We start from the raw sequence: 19382 nt of genomic DNA, 5'->3' as shown, positions 1-19382 counted from the left end.
GAGGACGTGAAGTTAGCCAGGGAAATCAGAGGATGGGAAATGAGGCATTGAGAAGTCACCAACCCTTGCCATGCCACGAACCCTTGCCATGAGAATGGAGGGGACCTTGTATCTGCTCAACACCCTTAGAGCATCTGGTCTAATGCTCTTCCATTTTACGGAAGATGAACCCAGTGAGGGAGTGTGGCTTGTCTTAGGCACTCAGTTTGTTAGGGACTCACATTTTGTTCCAGTACCCAAGTCTCTGCACTTCTCATCCAGTCTCCTACACCAGCCCTGGATGGCACAAAAGCCCTTATTCCCAATGCACAGAAAAAAGAGCCGAGTCGGAAGAGTGTCAACAACTTTTATTACAACTCACATATTTCATAGGAAAGGGAATGTAGCAATCAAGTCAGAGTTGTATAAGAACACAGGTCGGCCCGTGGTCCTCCACTGACACCTGGGGCAGGCTCTCCGCGACATCAGGCACAGCAGCTGCACTTGTCCGAGGCCCCTTTGCAGACGCAGCCCTGGGCACACTTGGCGCAGCCCACGGGGCAGCAGGAGCAGCAGCCTGGGGAGGCAAGGGCAGCGTGCAGTCGGACCACGCGTTGTCCACAACCACCCTTCCCAACAGCAGGCCTGGCCCCAGCCGCCCTCAGGCCCAGACCCTGAGTTTACGACGGTGTCCTCTGTCCTGAGAGAATTGCTCTCAGACACTAGGTTCAGGTCGCCTGCCCCATCTGTGCCCAGGACAGGGCACAGCGCCTTGGACAGACAGTGAGCAGGGCCTCTGGGGCAAGAGAAAGCCGGCCCCCAGCACCACCAGTGATGTGAGCCACGTCCTCAGGATCAAAGTGGAGGCAAACCCCTCACAGAGTAGCTCCCGCTCGGGATAGGGAGGCTCTGGGCTGCTTCGACAGGAAGGGGCTGCACCAGGTCCGAGAAGCCACACACGGTCGCTCGCTCATGTCCCTACAGTGCTTCAGTCCCTGGGAGGATTCAGAAGCGTGCCTCAGGAGGCAGGAGGACTAGTTCTAGTGACAGGTCTGAGGTCGTTGGTTGGTGACCCGTCTGGGCCTCAGTCTCCCTGTTCTCTAGTGCGCGCCTGGGTCTCGGTCATGTCGAAGGTGATTCCAGCTCTGATTGGGAATCCCTTCCTGGTGAGGGGGGTGCCGGGAAGTTTGGTCTCTCTCCTGCTCCTGCCTGCTGAGCTCTGGGCTCCCTCCTCGCACTCAGCCCACACCCCGCATTCCCAGAGAAGGCCCCGCACACTCACTCTTCTTGCAGGAGGTGCATCTGCAGGCCTTGCAGGTGCAGGAGCCAGCGCAGCTGCAGGAGCCGCCTGCCAGGAAGGGAAAGGCCAGCAGTGAGCAGGGAGAGGGATGCAGGAGCTACAGCAGACGGTCAGCAATGCCTCCCTGAGCCCTCCTCCTCCGTCAGGACCCAGTCCTGGGAGCTCGTGTCCACTCAGGCGGATAGAGAAGCCCCAGCTCGTCTCTTCTGGTCCAAGGAGAGTAGGTCCCCTCCTGATGGGACTCCACAGGGAAGGTCCCAGGCTCCAGACCCAGCCCAGGCTGACTGGGGCTGGGGGCCAGGGCCCATGGCCTGAACCCCAAAGAGGCAGTGTCCCCTCCTCCCATCCAGTCCTGGCAGCTCCGAGGCCTCCTCCAAACACTGGGTCCCGGTCTAGCAATCCCCTGACCAGCTGGGTGACCTCAAGAAGGACAGCCTGGAGCCTCCGTGCCCTCAGTGTCAACAGAGAGGCAAAGGGAGACTGACATGCTCCCAGGGGCCTGGCTACCAAGAAAGCCCCGGACCCGTGACAGGAGTCCTCCTGAGCTCAAACTCAAAACCCTCCCTTGTCGTCCTGTGCCTGGGAAGGGGGCATCCTAAGGCTCAAAGCCAGGGCTCCCTTACCAGTGGGGCAGGAGCACTTGGGGTCCATCTGGAGGAGAAGTGAGGCCCGAGGTCCAAAGCAAGGGGCGAAGCGGCTGCACGGGTCCGGTGGGGGCCGTGTGGGAGCGAGGAGCCCGGGGGCTCAGTTATAGGCCGAGGAGGCGGCCCGGGCGCAGAGGCCCCGCCCCCGCCTTGCACGCGCCCCGCGGATCCGCGCCCGCGCCCACGCCCGCGCCCGCGCCCGCGCCGTCCGCAGCGCCCTCAGCGCCCTGGGCCGGGCTGTGAGCAACAGGCGGGGCCGAGCGCACGATTCCACTTCGGTGCCGGCTGGAGCGGAGGAACCGGGTGCCGTGCGGTAAGCGGTGTCCCAGCCCCCTGGCCGCCCCTTCCCAATGTGCCCGACGGGAGCAGCCACCCTGTTGGCGGGTTGTGCAGGAATCCAGCTCCCGCGTCCTGCGGTCTTCCCCGCCCCGGGCCCCGCGCCGCCGGCCTGCGGGTCGCCGTTTCCTGCAGCCTGAGAACAGCCCCCGCCTCCCGCTCGTGTCCCTGGCTTGGCTGGAGCCGGGGAGCGGTGTCAGAGACGGCAGGCGGATGTGACCCTCAGCACCGTTTCGCCCAGCCCACGTGTCCCCAGGCGTTGCCAGCCCCGGTCCCCACCACGGTCCTTTGGAAGCATGTTTCCGGTACCGTCTCCTGGAACCGCAGCGCGCTGAACATTGCCTTCAGCCGCTAGTCGTCCTCACTTGTGTCTTCCTTTCCTGGAGGGATCCTGGCTCATTTCCGCGGGGGCTTCTTTGCCTCAACTTTCCAGGGGGGCTCCTCACTGTAGCCGGTCCACCCCACGCCAGGGTGGAGGTTCCCCAATCATGGGATGCTCCCCAGGGACGGCGTCATTGTAGGTGATAGGCAGACCTGGCGTTAAATAACAAAGCAGCGAGACAAGTGGATAGTTCCCTTTGAGTAGTCCCGACAGTTACTCACCGTGGAGTCCAGGCCAAGCCTTGTTCATCACTCTTGCTCTTTGAACTGTCACACCAACCGGGAAGGGAGATCCTAGTCAGGAGCCCGTTTCCCAAAGGCCAAACTACCTACAGTACAAGGAGGCTCCGGAGGCAGGCCCACGGTGCTGGGGAGTGGTGCCCTGCTTCTGTGCTTTTGTCGCTTCGCGGCTGAGAGAGGGAGTCAGTGAGAAAGCTCCCCTTTGGCCCAGAGCTGTGTCCTCAGCCCGTCTCTGCCATGTCCAGCTCAATCCTGGGGGCGACCAGAGTGACGGAATAGGAATGGATTTATGACTTTGTGGCTGCCTTCTGACTCTCTCCTTCAGTAGTGTTCAAGAGGTTTCTTTTGGCATAACATATTTCGGAAAATCGCTGAAAAGAAAATGGTAAGGAAATCCGGATGCAGGTGACAGCAGAAATGGCAGGATCCTTCTGTATGTGTTAGGAGGACGGCGACTGTGTGACTCACGGCTTTCTACCTGTAGTGTCAACGGCTCTTTGCGGGAAGGCCGGATAACCCTCTCAGGGGAACTGGTCCCAGGCTCACAGGGTTGATGAGGACGGCCCAGAGCACAGAGCTAAACACACCATCCTTGCTTGCGTGTCTGGAAGGAGGACAATGTCTCCTAGGCTAATGATAACAAATAAATAAAGAGATAAATAAGTGAATCGGTGATCCGATGGATGACTCACTGAGTGCCCGGTAGGTTCTGACCTTCTTTGCGTGTATTCAATTCTGTAGTCCCGAGAGCCAGACACTATTATTTTGCCCTTTAGAGCAGAGGAGACTGAGCCAGAGAGAGGTTATGTCACAGGGCTACATGTGACACAGATGGGACTGGCCCTCCTGCAGGCTGACTGCAGCCCCCCGCCCAACCGGACACCGTGTCATCCCATGAAAGGTGAGAACACGGAACACCTGGCACAGAGGCAGCGGTGGGAAAGCCCTGAGCTGGCAGTCAGAGCCCTCTGCACAGCTCTGTGACCTCTCTGGGCTTCAGCCTCCCACCTCTGCAGCCAGGAGCACAGCTGGACTGTCTCTGAAGACCCTTGCAGCCCTGAAAAAGGAGAGGCCGGATTCAGCCTCCAGTGATGTCATAACCGGCACCCTGTGGCCGGGAGGTGAGACAGCTGTAGTGTAGGCGTAGTCCTCTGAGTATAGGCTGTGTGCCCTTGGGTAAGTTGCTTAACCTCTCTGCAATTGGCACCCTCACTCCAGACCTTGCAGGTTCACTGAGTCTGTGCAAATGCTGTGGCGGTGCCTCGTTCCATGGGGCTTGTTGGAGAACATCCCCACGCCCTCTGGCACTGGATAAGCAAGGTTCCTATCCATCTGTGCCCTCACCATGAGCTTGCTTGCAAACCAGGGAGCCTTTCTCCAGGAGCTTGTTGGGAGCTCAAGGATTCTCTGTGCACAAATGTCAGTGTGGAGAGAGCGATCATAAAGGACACCGTTCGGGAAGCCCGAGCTAGGAGCCAGGCCACTATCTGGCTTATTCCCCCTCATTGAAATTAATCTTTTTTAGCGAAAGGAGGAAATGAAATCTCCGAGAGTATCAGTGACTTGCCAGGTCAGGAAGTGGCATGCTGGCTGTGAACCCGAGTGCCTGACACCAACACCCACGCACGCAGAACGGGCCGGCTCCTGAAATGCCCCCCTTCACACAGGGCACCTGTGGGCAATCTTGCTCCTGACTTCTGAGCCACGTGTCTCCTCTTTCTCTCCGAGTGCCCATCAACTAGGAGTTCCCTCCCCAGACCGCCAGGGGGCGCAACACCTGAACTATATTACCTGTTCCCTCAGCACACGCTTCTTGCTAATAAACAGCACCAGGCCCTCCGCACTGCAGCACCACCATCACTCTGCAGAGGAACACATGAGGTCCTTCTTCTGAAAGCAAGTCTCAGGGAAACAGCTGGGAAATTCCCACCAAATTCAAATCACTATCGGGGTGTCAAGTAGCCACGGGCTGCATTTGAGGGAAGGGAAGATGTCAGCCTGATCTAGGGAGGAACTTGCGAAGATTCAGAGCCAAGGCCCTGCAGGGAGCTGTCACGGGTGGCGAGTGTCCTGTCAGTAGCCCTGGGCAAGCCAAGACTGATGTTCCCTGTGGGGAGGCAGGGGGCAGAGCTGCTCCAGGCGTGTGTGGTCCGCACAGTGGGGCGTCTGTGAAGCGTTCCCAGGACTCGGGCACACCTTCAATGTAAGTGCAGCACATGAAAGCGTCCAGCTTTCAGAATTGCTCCTCCACGTATGAAGGTGATTTGACGTGTTGAAGGGAAAAATGGGTGTCACATATAGTGTCCTTTTCTATTTTATCTCAGCGATTCTTTTTACTGACCAGGGTTAAAACTGTGGCAGAAAATACAAATAGGTCTTTCCAGGGTGTTTTAGACGCCAGTCGCGTGTAGAAGTCAAACAAGAGGGGTGTGGGATTCCATCCCCTCTGGGTACTTTTCCAGGCTCTCATCACCGAGGACTGAGTTTGGCAGGGGCCCCCAGAGAAGGACAATGAGAAATGGACAACGTTCTCTGCAATCCCTACTCGTAAGGGGAATAGAGGGAGCGTGTCCTCTGTGTGTCCAGTGCCCTATGTCATCGGGCGAGGCTTTCATTTGGAGCTGAGAAACTGAAGCTCAACTTAACCTAAGGGGCTAAGACGCTCCGTGTGCGTGGGTTTTGGGGGGTGGGGGGGGGTACTCTTTGGTCCAGAGCCGAGGTCTCTGCACGTCCAGTCCAGTTCCCCACGCCAGCCCTGATGGGCACGGCGTCTCTTTGTTCAAGACAGAAGAAGGAAGACAGAGCCAGAATAAAGTCAACAACTTTTATTACAACTCACATATTTCATAGAAAAAGGAATGTAGCGTCAGGTCCGCTTGTATGAAAAACGGTAAAATGCAGGTTTGTCCTGGTTGCCCTGTTGACACCTGGGGCAGGCTCTCCGCGACATCAGGCACAGCAGCTGCACTTGTCCGAGGCCCCTTTGCAGACGCAGCCCTGGGCACACTTGGCGCAGCCCACGGGGCAGCAGGAGCAGCAGCCTGGGGAGGCAAGGGCAGCGTGCAGTCGGACCACGCGTTGTCCGCAACCACCCTTCCCAACAGCAGGCCTGGCCCAGCCGCCCTCAGGCCCAGACCCTGAGTTTACGACGGTGTCCTCTGTCCTGAGAGAATTGCTCTCAGGCACTAGGTTCAGGTCGCCTGCCCCATCTGTGCCCAGGACAGGGCATAGCGCCTTGGAGAGACACTGAGCAGGGCCTCTGGGGACAAGACAAAGCCGGCCCCCAGCACCACCAGTGATGTGAGCCAAGTCCTCAGGATCAAAGTGGAGGCAAACCCCTCACAGAGCAGCTCCCGCTCGGGATAGGGAGGCTCTGGGCTGCTTCAACAGGAAGGGGCTGCACCAGGTCCGAGAAGCCACACAGGGTCACTCGTTCATGTCCCTACAGTGCTTCAGTCCCTGGGAGGATTCAGAAGCGTGACTCAGGAGGGAGGAGGACTAGTTCTAGTGACAGGTCTGAGGTTGTTGGTTGGTGACCCGTCTGGGCCTCAGTCTCCCTGTTCTCTAGTGCGCGCCTGGGTCTCGGTCATGTCGAAGGTGATTCCAGCTCTGATTGGGAATCCCTTCCTGGTGAGGGGGGTGCCGGGAAGTTTGGTCACTGTCCTGCTCCTGCCTGCTGAGCTCTGGGCTCCCTCCTTGCACTCAGCCCACACCCCGCATTGCCAGAGAAGGCCCCGCACACTCACTCTTCTTGCAGGAGGTGCATCTGCAGGCCTTGCAGGTGCAGGAGCCAGCGCAGCTGCAGGAGCCGCCTGCCAGGAAGGGAAAGGCCAGCAGTGAGCAGGGAGAGGGATGCAGGAGCTACAGCAGACGGTCAGCAATGCCTCCCTGAGCCCTCCTCCTCCGTCAGGACGCAGCCCTGGGAGCTCGTGTCCACTCAGGCAGATAGAGAAGCCCCAGCTCGTCTCTTCTGGTCCAAGGAGAGTAGGTCCCCTCCTGATGGGACTCCACAGGGAAGGTCCCAGGCTCCAGACCCAGCCCAGGCTGACTGGGGCTGGGGGCCAGGGCCCATGGCCTGAACCCCAAAGAGGCAGTGTCCCCTCCTCCCATCCAGTCCCGGCAAGTCCGAGGCCTCCTCCAAACCCTGGGTCTAGCAATTCCGTGACCTGCTGGGTGACCTCAACAAAGGCAGTCTTGAGCCTCTGTACTCCCCTTTCAAAAATAGAGGCTGGAAATCTCTGGCGATCTAGTGGTTAGGGGACAGCGCTCTCACTTCCTAGTGTCTGGGTTCCGTCCCTGGTCAGGGAACTAAGCTCCCACAAGCTGAGTGGTAACAGCCAAACAACAAAACAAAAAATAGATTAAAAAAATGCTGTCGCTGCCCTGGCTGGGAAGAAAGCACTGGGTGAACCGCGGCCGTCCACTTGTGCTCAAATTGAAACTTCTTCCTCATCTAACCCCAGGGACACTGTGTCCTGGGCTGAGAAGCGGGCATCCAAGGCCCAGAGCCAGGGGTTCCTTACCAGTGGGGCAGGAGCAGTTGGGGTCCATTTGGAGCCAAGGCGAGGCCGGGGGTCGAAAGCAAGCGGCCAAGAGGCCCGTGAGCTGGTGGGAGGCGTGTGGAGCCTAGGAGCCTGCTTGCAGTGTTTGTACCCAGAGGAGGCGGCCCGGGCGCAGAGGTCCCACCCCCTCCTTGCGCCCGCCCCGCGGATCTGCGCCCGCCCCGCCCGCAGCGCCCGGGGCCCCGGCTGTGAGCAACCCTTGGGGCCGAGACAGGATTCTCCCAGTGTACGTGGGTCCGCTCTGCGCACGGAGAGCCGTCTTTGGTGCCTGCTGGCCGGTAGGGACTGTTTGCCAGGAGGTGCGCGGTGTCCTAGCGTCCCTGTCCGCCCCTCCCGATTTTCCCGAGGGCGGCAGCCACCTTGTTCCGGGATTTTCCAGCAACCCAGCCTCTGTATCCTCGCTGTCTTCCCCACCACCGGCCCCCGCGCTGTTGTCTTCAGGTTCCCCCTTTCCGGAGCCCGTGTGCAACCCTAGTCTCGCGCTCCCGTCCCAGGCATGGCTGGATCCTGGGAGTTGTGTGCAGAGAGCGGCGGTGGATGTGACCTTCACCACCAATCCTCCGACTCCCTCTTCCCCCACCATTTCCTGTCCTGGTCCCCACGATGGTCCTTAGGCAGCGCTTCTCTAACGTTTCTCCGTAAGAGCACCGCGACCAACTCAGGCCTCTGCCTCCCATCCTTCCTTCTTTCCTGCACTACTGAATGGATGGATGGGCACACTTGTCCCTGTGCTCCTGGCCTAAACTTGGCAGGGGATTTCCTGACCCTAGCCAGTCCACCCTGCACCAGGATGGAGGTTCGCAAAGGATGAGATCCCACCCCGTGGAAGGGATCATTGTAAGTGATGGGCAGACCTGGCATTAAAGAGCAAAGCATGAAAAGTGGTTATTTCCCTTTCAGTATTCAGCAGTGGGAAGGGCACTGAGCAGGCAGTCACATCCCTCTGCATAGCTCTGTGACCTCTCTGGACTTTAGTCTCCCATCTCTGCAGCCAGAAGCACAACTAGACTGTCTGAAAGGACACTTCCAGCTCTGAATAATGATAGGCAGGACTCAGCCTTCAGTGACCTCCTAATCGGCGACCTTTGGCAAGGAGGTGAGACAGCCTTGCTATAGCTTCAGACCTCTGAATATGATCTGTGTGCCCTTAGGCAGGTTGCTGAAACTCTGGGTAGCTGGCGCAATCATTCCCGCCCCTGCAGGTTCACTGTGTTACTGGTTCAATATAGATCAAGTGATAGGAAGGATGGGCATTGATTTTGTGTTTCTCCAAATGGTGTGGCAGCATTTTATCCTAGGGGGGCTATTGCAGGGCATCCGCACTCCCCCTGCCAGTGGATCAGTAAACTTGCAATCAAACCTGAACCTCCAGCCTGGAGTCATGCTTGCAACACCATGAGCCTTTCCCCAAGAGCTTGTTGGAATTCAGCAAGATTGTGTCCCAGTAAAGTCACTGTGAACAGAAGCATCCTAGTAGACAGAGTTTATTAAGCCCTAGTGAGGAGCTAGGCCACTCTCAATACCACACAGGGATATCATCTCCTTTTTATAGGACATGGAGACTTAGAGAGGTCGAGCGACTCATTTAGGATACGCGGCTGGTAAGTGCCACTGTGGTCTGTGAACCAAGACTGCCTGACACCAGCACCCATGCACCCAGCACAGGCTGGCTCCTAAAATCCCCTCTTCACACAGGACACCTGTGGGTGAGTGCGGTCCTGACACTTGGGCCACGTGACTCGTCTTTCTCTTTGACTTTCCATCAAATAGCAAATCCCTCCAGAAGTTGTCAGGAGGACCAGCTCTCGCCATTATTTACAGGTCACTCAGCGCCTCACTCCTTCCTAATAAATACCACCACCACGTTGTAAATGCAGAATCTGACACTACCCTGCACAGGCAGACATGAAGTCCTTCATGTGGAACCAGTTTCCAGGTACTCTGCCTCTTGTTGGGAAATGCCTGGGCATTACCTACAAATTCCTAGTCACTTTGCTGGTTTCCAGTAGCCAAGGGCTGGATTTTGAAGGCAGCGTTCAGCCTGACCTAAAGGAACTTCCAAAGATTCAGAGCCAACTCACCGCAGGGAGCTCTCAGGGGTAGCAGGTGTCCTCTCACTGGCACTGGACCAGCCGAGACGGATGTTCCCTGTGGGGATGGTGGGAAGAGCTACTTCAGGTGTGGGTGATCCACACAGTGGGGCGTTTGAAAGTGTTTTCCGTGTTCAACATACTCCTTTGATGAACTCATGGTTTTTTTCTAATAATTGAAGTATGGCTGATTTACAATATTGTGTTAGTTTCAGGTGAACAAACATGTTTTTACTTTTTAAATTTTTCCTGTATTACTCTGATCCTCATACATTTATTCAAATTTACTGAATCAAAAATTGGGTTTTGTATTTTGTGTCCTTTGAAATTCTTCTTAGTAGTTCACTTAATTTTATTTTACCAAAGTTTAGGTTTGTGAAGTTAGAAAATAAAAACCACAGCTAGAAAATTCACACATCTTTCAGTGCAGGGAGTTTGAGACTTCCAGGTAGGGATTCAGGTAACTGGAGGTGTGATTCCAACTTCTTTCGAGTCTATGAAGCCTAAAATCTATGAGGACGTGAAGTTAGCCAGGGAAATCAGAGGATGGGAAATGAGGCATTGAGAAGTCACCGACCCTTGCCATGCCACGAACCCTTGCCATGAGAATGGAGGGGACCTTGTATCTGCTCAACACCCTTAGAGCATCTGGTCTAATGCTCTTCCATTTTACGGAAGATGAACCCAGTGAGGGAGTGTGGCTTGTCTTAGGCACTCAGTTTGTGAGGGACTCACATTTTGTTCCAGTACCCAAGTCTCTGCACTTCTCATCCAGTCTCCTACACCAGCCCTGGATGGCACAAAAGCCCTTATTCCCAATGCACAGAAAAAAGAACCGAGTCGGAAGAGTGTCAACAACTTTTATTACAACTCACATATTTCATAGGAAAGGGAATGTAGCAATCAAGTAAGAGTTGTATAAAAACACAGGTCGGCCCATGGTCCTCCATTGACACCTGGGGCAGGCTCTCCGCGACATCAGGCACAGCAGCTGCACTTGTCCGAGGCCCCTTTGCAGACGCAGCCCTGGGCACACTTGGCGCAGCCCACGGGGCAGCAGGAGCAGCAGCCTGGGGAGGCAAGGGCAGCGTGCAGTCGGACCACGCGTTGTCCACAACCACCCTTCCCAACACCAGGCCTGGCCCCAGCCGCCCTCAGGCCCAGACCCTGAGTTTACGACGGTGTCCTCTGTCCTGAGAGAATTGCTCTCAAGACACTAGGTTCAGGTCGCCTGCCCCATCTGTGCCCAGGACAGGGCACAGCGCCTTGGACAGACAGTGAGCAGGGCCTCTGGGGACAAGACAGAGCCGGCCCCCAGCACCACCAGTGATGTGAGCCACGTCCTCAGGATCAAAGTGGAGGCAAACCCCTCACAGAGTAGCTCCCGCTCGGGATAGGGAGGCTCTGGGCTGCTTCGACAGGAAGGGGCTGCACCAGGTCCGAGAAGCCACACACGGTCGCTCGCTCGCTCATGTCCCTACAGTGCTTCAGTCCCTGGGAGGATTCAGAAGCGTGCCTCAGGAGGCAGGAGGACTAGTTCTAGTGACAGGTCTGAGGTCGTTGGTTGGTGACCCGTCTGGGCCTCAGTCTCCCTGTTCTCTAGTGCGCACCTGGGTCTCGGTCATGTCGAAGGTGATTCCAGCTCTGATTGGGAATCCCTTCCTGGTGAGGGGGGTGCCGGGAAGTTTGGTCTCTCTCCTGCTCCTGCCTGCTGAGCTCTGGGCTCCCTCCTCGCACTCAGCCCACACCCCGCATTGCCAGAGAAGGCCCCGCACACTCACTCTTCTTGCAGGAGGTGCATCTGCAGGCCTTGCAGGTGCAGGAGCCAGCGCAGCTGCAGGAGCCGCCTGCCAGGAAGGGAAAGGCCAGCAGTGAGCAGGGAGAGGGATGCAGGAGCTACAGCAGACGGTCAGCAATGCCTCCCTGAGCCCTCCTCCTCCGTCAGGACCCAGTCCTGGGAGCTCGTGTCCACTCAGGCGGATAGAGAAGCCCCAGCTCGTCTCTTCTGGTCCAAGGAGAGTAGGTCCCCTCCTGATGGGACTCCACAGGGAAGGTCCCAGGCTCCAGACCCAGCCCAGGCTGACTGGGGCTGGGGGCCAGGGCCCATGGCCTGAACCCCAAAGAGGCAGTGTCCCCTCCTCCCATCCAGTCCTGGCAGCTCCGAGGCCTCCTCCAAACACTGGGTCCCGGTCTAGCAATCCCCTGACCAGCTGGGTGACCTCAAGAAGGACAGCCTGGAGCCTCCGTGCCCTCAGTGTCAACAGAGAGGCAAAGGGAGACTGACATGCTCCCAGGGGCCTGGCTACCAAGAAAGCCCCGGACCCGTGACAGGAGTCCTCCTGAGCTCAAACTCAAAACCCTCCCTTGTCGTCCTGTGCCTGGGAAGGGGGCATCCTAAGGCTCAAAGCCAGGGCTCCCTTACCAGTGGGGCAGGAGCACTTGGGGTCCATCTGGAGGAGAAGTGAGGCCCGAGGTCCAAAGCAAGGGGCGAAGCGGCTGCACGGGTCCGGTGGGGGCCGTGTGGGAGCGAGGAGCCCGGGGGCTCAGTTATAGGCCGAGGAGGCGGCCCGGGCGCAGAGGCCCCGCCCCCGCCTTGCACGCGCCCCGCGGATCCGCGCCCGCGCCCACGCCCGCGCCCGCGCCCGCGCCCGCGCCGTCCGCAGCGCCCTCAGCGCCCTGGGCCGGGCTGTGAGCAACAGGCGGGGCCGAGCGCACGACTCCACTTCGGTGCCGGCTGGAGCGGAGGAACCGGGTGCCGTGCGGTAAGCGGTGTCCCAGCCCCCTGGCCGCCCCTTCCCCATGTGCCCGACGGGAGCAGCCACCCTGTTGGCGGGTTGTGCAGGAATCCAGCTCCCGCGTCCTGCGGTCTTCCCCGCCCCGGGCCCCGCGCCGCCGGCCTGCGGGTCGCCGTTTCCTGCAGCCTGAGAACAGCCCCCGCCTCCCGCTCGTGTCCCTGGCTTGGCTGGAGCCGGGGAGCGGTGTCAGAGACGGCAGGCGGATGTGACCCTCAGCACCGTTTCGCCCAGCCCACGTGTCCCCAGGCGTTGCCAGCCCCGGTCCCCACCACGGTCCTTTGGAAGCATGTTTCCGGTACCGTCTCCTGGAACCGCAGCGCGCTGAACATTGCCTTCAGCCGCTAGTCGTCCTCACTTGTGTCTTCCTTTCCTGGAGGGATCCTGGCTCATTTCCGCGGGGGCTTCTTTGCCTCAACTTTCCAGGGGGGCTCCTCACTGTAGCCGGTCCACCCCACGCCAGGGTGGAGGTTCCCCAATCATGGGATGCTCCCCAGGGACGGCGTCATTGTAGGTGATAGGCAGACCTGGCGTTAAATAACAAAGCAGCGAGACAAGTGGATAGTTCCCTTTGAGTAGTCCCGACAGTTACTCACCGTGGAGTCCAGGCCAAGCCTTGTTCATCACTCTTGCTCTTTGAACTGTCACACCAACCGGGAAGGGAGATCCTAGTCAGGAGCCCGTTTCCCAAAGGCCAAACTACCTACAGTACAAGGAGGCTCCGGAGGCAGGCCCACGGTGCTGGGGAGTGGTGCCCTGCTTCTGTGCTTTTGTCGCTTCGCGGCTGAGAGAGGGAGTCAGTGAGAAAGCTCCCCTTTGGCCCAGAGCTGTGTCCTCAGCCCGTCTCTGCCATGTCCAGCTCAATCCTGGGGGCGACCAGAGTGACGGAATAGGAATGGATTTATGACTTTGTGGCTGCCTTCTGACTCTCTCCTTCAGTAGTGTTCAAGAGGTTTCTTTTGGCATAACATATTTCGGAAAATCGCTGAAAAGAAAATGGTAAGGAAATCCGGATGCAGGTGACAGCAGAAATGGCAGGATCCTTCTGTATGTGTTAGGAGGACGGCGACTGTGTGACTCACGGCTTTCTACCTGTAGTGTCAACGGCTCTTTGCGGGAAGGCCGGATAACCCTCTCAGGGGAACTGGTCCCAGGCTCACAGGGTTGATGAGGACGGCCCAGAGCACAGAGCTAAACACACCATCCTTGCTTGCGTGTCTGGAAGGAGGACAATGTCTCCTAGGCTAATGATAACAAATAAATAAAGAGATAAATAAGTGAATCGGTGATCCGATGGATGACTCACTGAGTGCCCGGTAGGTTCTGACCTTCTTTGCGTGTATTCAATTCTGTAGTCCCGAGAGCCAGACACTATTATTTTGCCCTTTAGAGCAGAGGAGACTGAGCCAGAGAGAGGTTATGTCACAGGGCTACATGTGACACAGATGGGACTGGCCCTCCTGCAGGCTGACTGCAGCCCCCCGCCCAACCGGACACCGTGTCATCCCATGAAAGGTGAGAACACGGAACACCTGGCACAGAGGCAGCGGTGGGAAAGCCCTGAGCTGGCAGTCAGAGCCCTCTGCACAGCTCTGTGACCTCTCTGGGCTTCAGCCTCCCACCTCTGCAGCCAGGAGCACAGCTGGACTGTCTCTGAAGACCCTTGCAGCCCTGAAAAAGGAGAGGCCGGATTCAGCCTCCAGTGATGTCATAACCGGCACCCTGTGGCCGGGAGGTGAGACAGCTGTAGTGTAGGCGTAGTCCTCTGAGTATAGGCTGTGTGCCCTTGGGTAAGTTGCTTAACCTCTCTGCAATTGGCACCCTCACTCCAGACCTTGCAGGTTCACTGAGTCTGTGCAAATGCTGTGGCGGTGCCTCGTTCCATGGGGCTTGTTGGAGAACATCCCCACGCCCTCTGGCACTGGATAAGCAAGGTTCCTATCCATCTGTGCCCTCACCATGAGCTTGCTTGCAAACCAGGGAGCCTTTCTCCAGGAGCTTGTTGGGAGCTCAAGGATTCTCTGTGCACAAATGTCAGTGTGGAGAGAGCGATCATAAAGGACACCGTTCGGGAAGCCCGAGCTAGGAGCCAGGCCACTATCTGGCTTATTCCCCCTCATTGAAATTAATCTTTTTTAGCGAAAGGAGGAAATGAAATCTCCGAGAGTATCAGTGACTTGCCAGGTCAGGAAGTGGCATGCTGGCTGTGAACCCGAGTGCCTGACACCAACACCCACGCACGCAGAACGGGCCGGCTCCTGAAATGCCCCCCTTCACACAGGGCACCTGTGGGCAATCTTGCTCCTGACTTCTGAGCCACGTGTCTCCTCTTTCTCTCCGAGTGCCCATCAACTAGGAGTTCCCTCCCCAGACCGCCAGGGGGCGCAACACCTGAACTATATTACCTGTTCCCTCAGCACACGCTTCTTGCTAATAAACAGCACCAGGCCCTCCGCACTGCAGCACCACCATCACTCTGCAGAGGAACACATGAGGTCCTTCTTCTGAAAGCAAGTCTCAGGGAAACAGCTGGGAAATTCCCACCAAATTCAAATCACTATCGGGGTGTCAAGTAGCCACGGGCTGCATTTGAGGGAAGGGAAGATGTCAGCCTGATCTAGGGAGGAACTTGCGAAGATTCAGAGCCAAGGCCCTGCAGGGAGCTGTCACGGGTGGCGAGTGTCCTGTCAGTAGCCCTGGGCAAGCCAAGACTGATGTTCCCTGTGGGGAGGCAGGGGGCAGAGCTGCTCCAGGCGTGTGTGGTCCGCACAGTGGGGCGTCTGTGAAGCGTTCCCAGGACTCGGGCACACCTTCAATGTAAGTGCAGCACATGAAAGCGTCCAGCTTTCAGAATTGCTCCTCCACGTATGAAGGTGATTTGACGTGTTGAAGGGAAAAATGGGTGTCACATATAGTGTCCTTTTCTATTTTATCTCAGCGATTCTTTTTACTGACCAGGGTTAAAACTGTGGCAGAAAATACAAATAGGTCTTTCCAGGGTGTTTTAGACGCCAGTCGCGTGTAGAAGTCAAACAAGAGGGGTGTGGGATTCCATCCCCTCTGGGTACTTTTCCAGGCTCTCATCACCGAGGACTGAGTTTGGCAGGGGCCCCCAGAGAAGGACAATGAGAAATGGACAACGTTCTCTGCAATCCCTACTCGTAAGGGGAATAGAGGGAGCGTGTCCTCTGTGTGTCCAGTGCCCTATGTCATCGGGCGAGGCTTTCATTTGGAGCTGAGAAACTGAAGCTCAACTTAACCTAAGGGGCTAAGACGCTCCGTGTGCGTGGGTTTTGGGGGGTGGGGGGGGGTACTCTTTGGTCCAGAGCCGAGGTCTCTGCACGTCCAGTCCAGTTCCCCACGCCAGCCCTGATGGGCACGGCGTCTCTTTGTTCAAGACAGAAGAAGGAAGACAGAGCCAGAATAAAGTCAACAACTTTTATTACAACTCACATATTTCATAGAAAAAGGAATGTAGCGTCAGGTCCGCTTGTATGAAAAACGGTAAAATGCAGGTTTGTCCTGGTTGCCCTGTTGACACCTGGGGCAGGCTCTCCGCGACATCAGGCACAGCAGCTGCACTTGTCCGAGGCCCCTTTGCAGACGCAGCCCTGGGCACACTTGGCGCAGCCCACGGGGCAGCAGGAGCAGCAGCCTGGGGAGGCAAGGGCAGCGTGCAGTCGGACCACGCGTTGTCCGCAACCACCCTTCCCAACAGCAGGCCTGGCCCAGCCGCCCTCAGGCCCAGACCCTGAGTTTACGACGGTGTCCTCTGTCCTGAGAGAATTGCTCTCAGGCACTAGGTTCAGGTCGCCTGCCCCATCTGTGCCCAGGACAGGGCATAGCGCCTTGGAGAGACACTGAGCAGGGCCTCTGGGGACAAGACAAAGCCGGCCCCCAGCACCACCAGTGATGTGAGCCAAGTCCTCAGGATCAAAGTGGAGGCAAACCCCTCACAGAGCAGCTCCCGCTCGGGATAGGGAGGCTCTGGGCTGCTTCAACAGGAAGGGGCTGCACCAGGTCCGAGAAGCCACACAGGGTCACTCGTTCATGTCCCTACAGTGCTTCAGTCCCTGGGAGGATTCAGAAGCGTGACTCAGGAGGGAGGAGGACTAGTTCTAGTGACAGGTCTGAGGTTGTTGGTTGGTGACCCGTCTGGGCCTCAGTCTCCCTGTTCTCTAGTGCGCGCCTGGGTCTCGGTCATGTCGAAGGTGATTCCAGCTCTGATTGGGAATCCCTTCCTGGTGAGGGGGGTGCCGGGAAGTTTGGTCACTGTCCTGCTCCTGCCTGCTGAGCTCTGGGCTCCCTCCTTGCACTCAGCCCACACCCCGCATTGCCAGAGAAGGCCCCGCACACTCACTCTTCTTGCAGGAGGTGCATCTGCAGGCCTTGCAGGTGCAGGAGCCAGCGCAGCTGCAGGAGCCGCCTGCCAGGAAGGGAAAGGCCAGCAGTGAGCAGGGAGAGGGATGCAGGAGCTACAGCAGACGGTCAGCAATGCCTCCCTGAGCCCTCCTCCTCCGTCAGGACGCAGCCCTGGGAGCTCGTGTCCACTCAGGCAGATAGAGAAGCCCCAGCTCGTCTCTTCTGGTCCAAGGAGAGTAGGTCCCCTCCTGATGGGACTCCACAGGGAAGGTCCCAGGCTCCAGACCCAGCCCAGGCTGACTGGGGCTGGGGGCCAGGGCCCATGGCCTGAACCCCAAAGAGGCAGTGTCCCCTCCTCCCATCCAGTCCCGGCAAGTCCGAGGCCTCCTCCAAACCCTGGGTCTAGCAATTCCGTGACCTGCTGGGTGACCTCAACAAAGGCAGTCTTGAGCCTCTGTACTCCCCTTTCAAAAATAGAGGCTGGAAATCTCTGGCGATCTAGTGGTTAGGGGACAGCGCTCTCACTTCCTAGTGTCTGGGTTCCGTCCCTGGTCAGGGAACTAAGCTCCCACAAGCTGAGTGGTAACAGCCAAACAACAAAACAAAAAATAGATTAAAAAAATGCTGTCGCTGCCCTGGCTGGGAAGAAAGCACTGGGTGAACCGCGGCCGTCCACTTGTGCTCAAATTGAAACTTCTTCCTCATCTAACCCCAGGGACACTGTGTCCTGGGCTGAGAAGCGGGCATCCAAGGCCCAGAGCCAGGGGTTCCTTACCAGTGGGGCAGGAGCAGTTGGGGTCCATTTGGAGCCAAGGCGAGGCCGGGGGTCGAAAGCAAGCGGCCAAGAGGCCCGTGAGCTGGTGGGAGGCGTGTGGAGCCTAGGAGCCTGCTTGCAGTGTTTGTACCCAGAGGAGGCGGCCCGGGCGCAGAGGTCCCACCCCCTCCTTGCGCCCGCCCCGCGGATCTGCGCCCGCCCCGCCCGCAGCGCCCGGGGCCCCGGCTGTGAGCAACCCTTGGGGCCGAGACAGGATTCTCCCAGTGTACGTGGGTCCGCTCTGCGCACGGAGAGCCGTCTTTGGTGCCTGCTGGCCGGTAGGGACTGTTTGCCAGGAGGTGCGCGGTGTCCTAGCGTCCCTGTCCGCCCCTCCCGATTTTCCCGAGGGCGGCAGCCACCTTGTTCCGGGATTTTCCAGCAACCCAGCCTCTGTATCCTCGCTGTCTTCCCCACCACCGGCCCCCGCGCTGTTGTCTTCAGGTTCCCCCTTTCCGGAGCCCGTGTGCAACCCTAGTCTCGCGCTCCCGTCCCAGGCATGGCTGGATCCTGGGAGTTGTGTGCAGAGAGCGGCGGTGGATGTGACCTTCACCACCAATCCTCCGACTCCCTCTTCCCCCACCATTTCCTGTCCTGGTCCCCACGATGGTCCTTAGGCAGCGCTTCTCTAACGTTTCTCCGTAAGAGCACCGCGACCAACTCAGGCCTCTGCCTCCCATCCTTCCTTCTTTCCTGCACTACTGAATGGATGGATGGGCACACTTGTCCCTGTGCTCCTGGCCTAAACTTGGCAGGGGATTTCCTGACCCTAGCCAGTCCACCCTGCACCAGGATGGAGGTTCGCAAAGGATGAGATCCCACCCCGTGGAAGGGATCATTGTAAGTGATGGGCAGACCTGGCATTAAAGAGCAAAGCATGAAAAGTGGTTATTTCCCTTTCAGTATTCAGCAGTGGGAAGGGCACTGAGCAGGCAGTCACATCCCTCTGCATAGCTCTGTGACCTCTCTGGACTTTAGTCTCCCATCTCTGCAGCCAGAAGCACAACTAGACTGTCTGAAAGGACACTTCCAGCTCTGAATAATGATAGGCAGGACTCAGCCTTCAGTGACCTCCTAATCGGCGACCTTTGGCAAGGAGGTGAGACAGCCTTGCTATAGCTTCAGACCTCTGAATATGATCTGTGTGCCCTTAGGCAGGTTGCTGAAACTCTGGGTAGCTGGCGCAATCATTCCCGCCCCTGCAGGTTCACTGTGTTACTGGTTCAATATAGATCAAGTGATAGGAAGGATGGGCATTGATTTTGTGTTTCTCCAAATGGTGTGGCAGCATTTTATCCTAGGGGGGCTATTGCAGGGCATCCGCACTCCCCCTGCCAGTGGATCAGTAAACTTGCAATCAAACCTGAACCTCCAGCCTGGAGTCATGCTTGCAACACCATGAGCCTTTCCCCAAGAGCTTGTTGGAATTCAGCAAGATTGTGTCCCAGTAAAGTCACTGTGAACAGAAGCATCCTAGTAGACAGAGTTTATTAAGCCCTAGTGAGGAGCTAGGCCACTCTCAATACCACACAGGGATATCATCTCCTTTTTATAGGACATGGAGACTTAGAGAGGTCGAGCGACTCATTTAGGATACGCGGCTGGTAAGTGCCACTGTGGTCTGTGAACCAAGACTGCCTGACACCAGCACCCATGCACCCAGCACAGGCTGGCTCCTAAAATCCCCTCTTCACACAGGACACCTGTGGGTGAGTGCGGTCCTGACACTTGGGCCACGTGACTCGTCTTTCTCTTTGACTTTCCATCAAATAGCAAATCCCTCCAGAAGTTGTCAGGAGGACCAGCTCTCGCCATTATTTACAGGTCACTCAGCGCCTCACTCCTTCCTAATAAATACCACCACCACGTTGTAAATGCAGAATCT

At 57.6% G+C, this 19382-nt stretch overlaps 1 protein-coding gene across 1 annotated transcript; it reads right to left on the bottom strand.

The window, feature by feature from the left end:
• Positions 1-5674: 5674 nt before the first annotated feature.
• LOC308605460 (metallothionein-1E) lies at positions 5675-7545 on the bottom strand. Its single transcript, XM_081215500.1, has 3 exons — positions 7404-7545; positions 6627-6692; positions 5675-5921 (listed from the first exon to the last, which is right to left on the bottom strand). The coding sequence occupies exons 1-3, from the start codon at positions 7429-7431 to the stop codon at positions 5830-5832; spliced, it is 186 nt and encodes a 61-aa protein (XP_081071626.1). The 5' UTR covers positions 7432-7545; the 3' UTR covers positions 5675-5829.
• Between the last annotated feature and the right edge of the window lie 11837 nt (positions 7546-19382).

The sequence above is a fragment of the Mesoplodon bidens genome (genome assembly GCF_964165515.1).
Source record: "Mesoplodon bidens genome assembly, chromosome: 18".
Lineage (NCBI taxonomy): Eukaryota > Metazoa > Chordata > Mammalia > Artiodactyla > Ziphiidae > Mesoplodon > Mesoplodon bidens.
This window is presented reverse-complemented; position numbering and strand designations above follow the sequence as displayed.

Coding starts and splice junctions, on each gene's coding strand:
- LOC308605460 (XM_081215500.1), bottom strand. CDS start 7,431: ATGGACCCCAACTGCTCCTGCCCCACTG. Junction 6,693..7,403: donor CAACTGCTCCTGCCCCACTG/GTAAGGAACCCC, acceptor CCTTCCTGGCAG/GCGGCTCCTGCAGCTGCGCT. Junction 5,922..6,626: donor ATGCACCTCCTGCAAGAAGA/GTGAGTGTGCGG, acceptor TTGCCTCCCCAG/GCTGCTGCTCCTGCTGCCCC.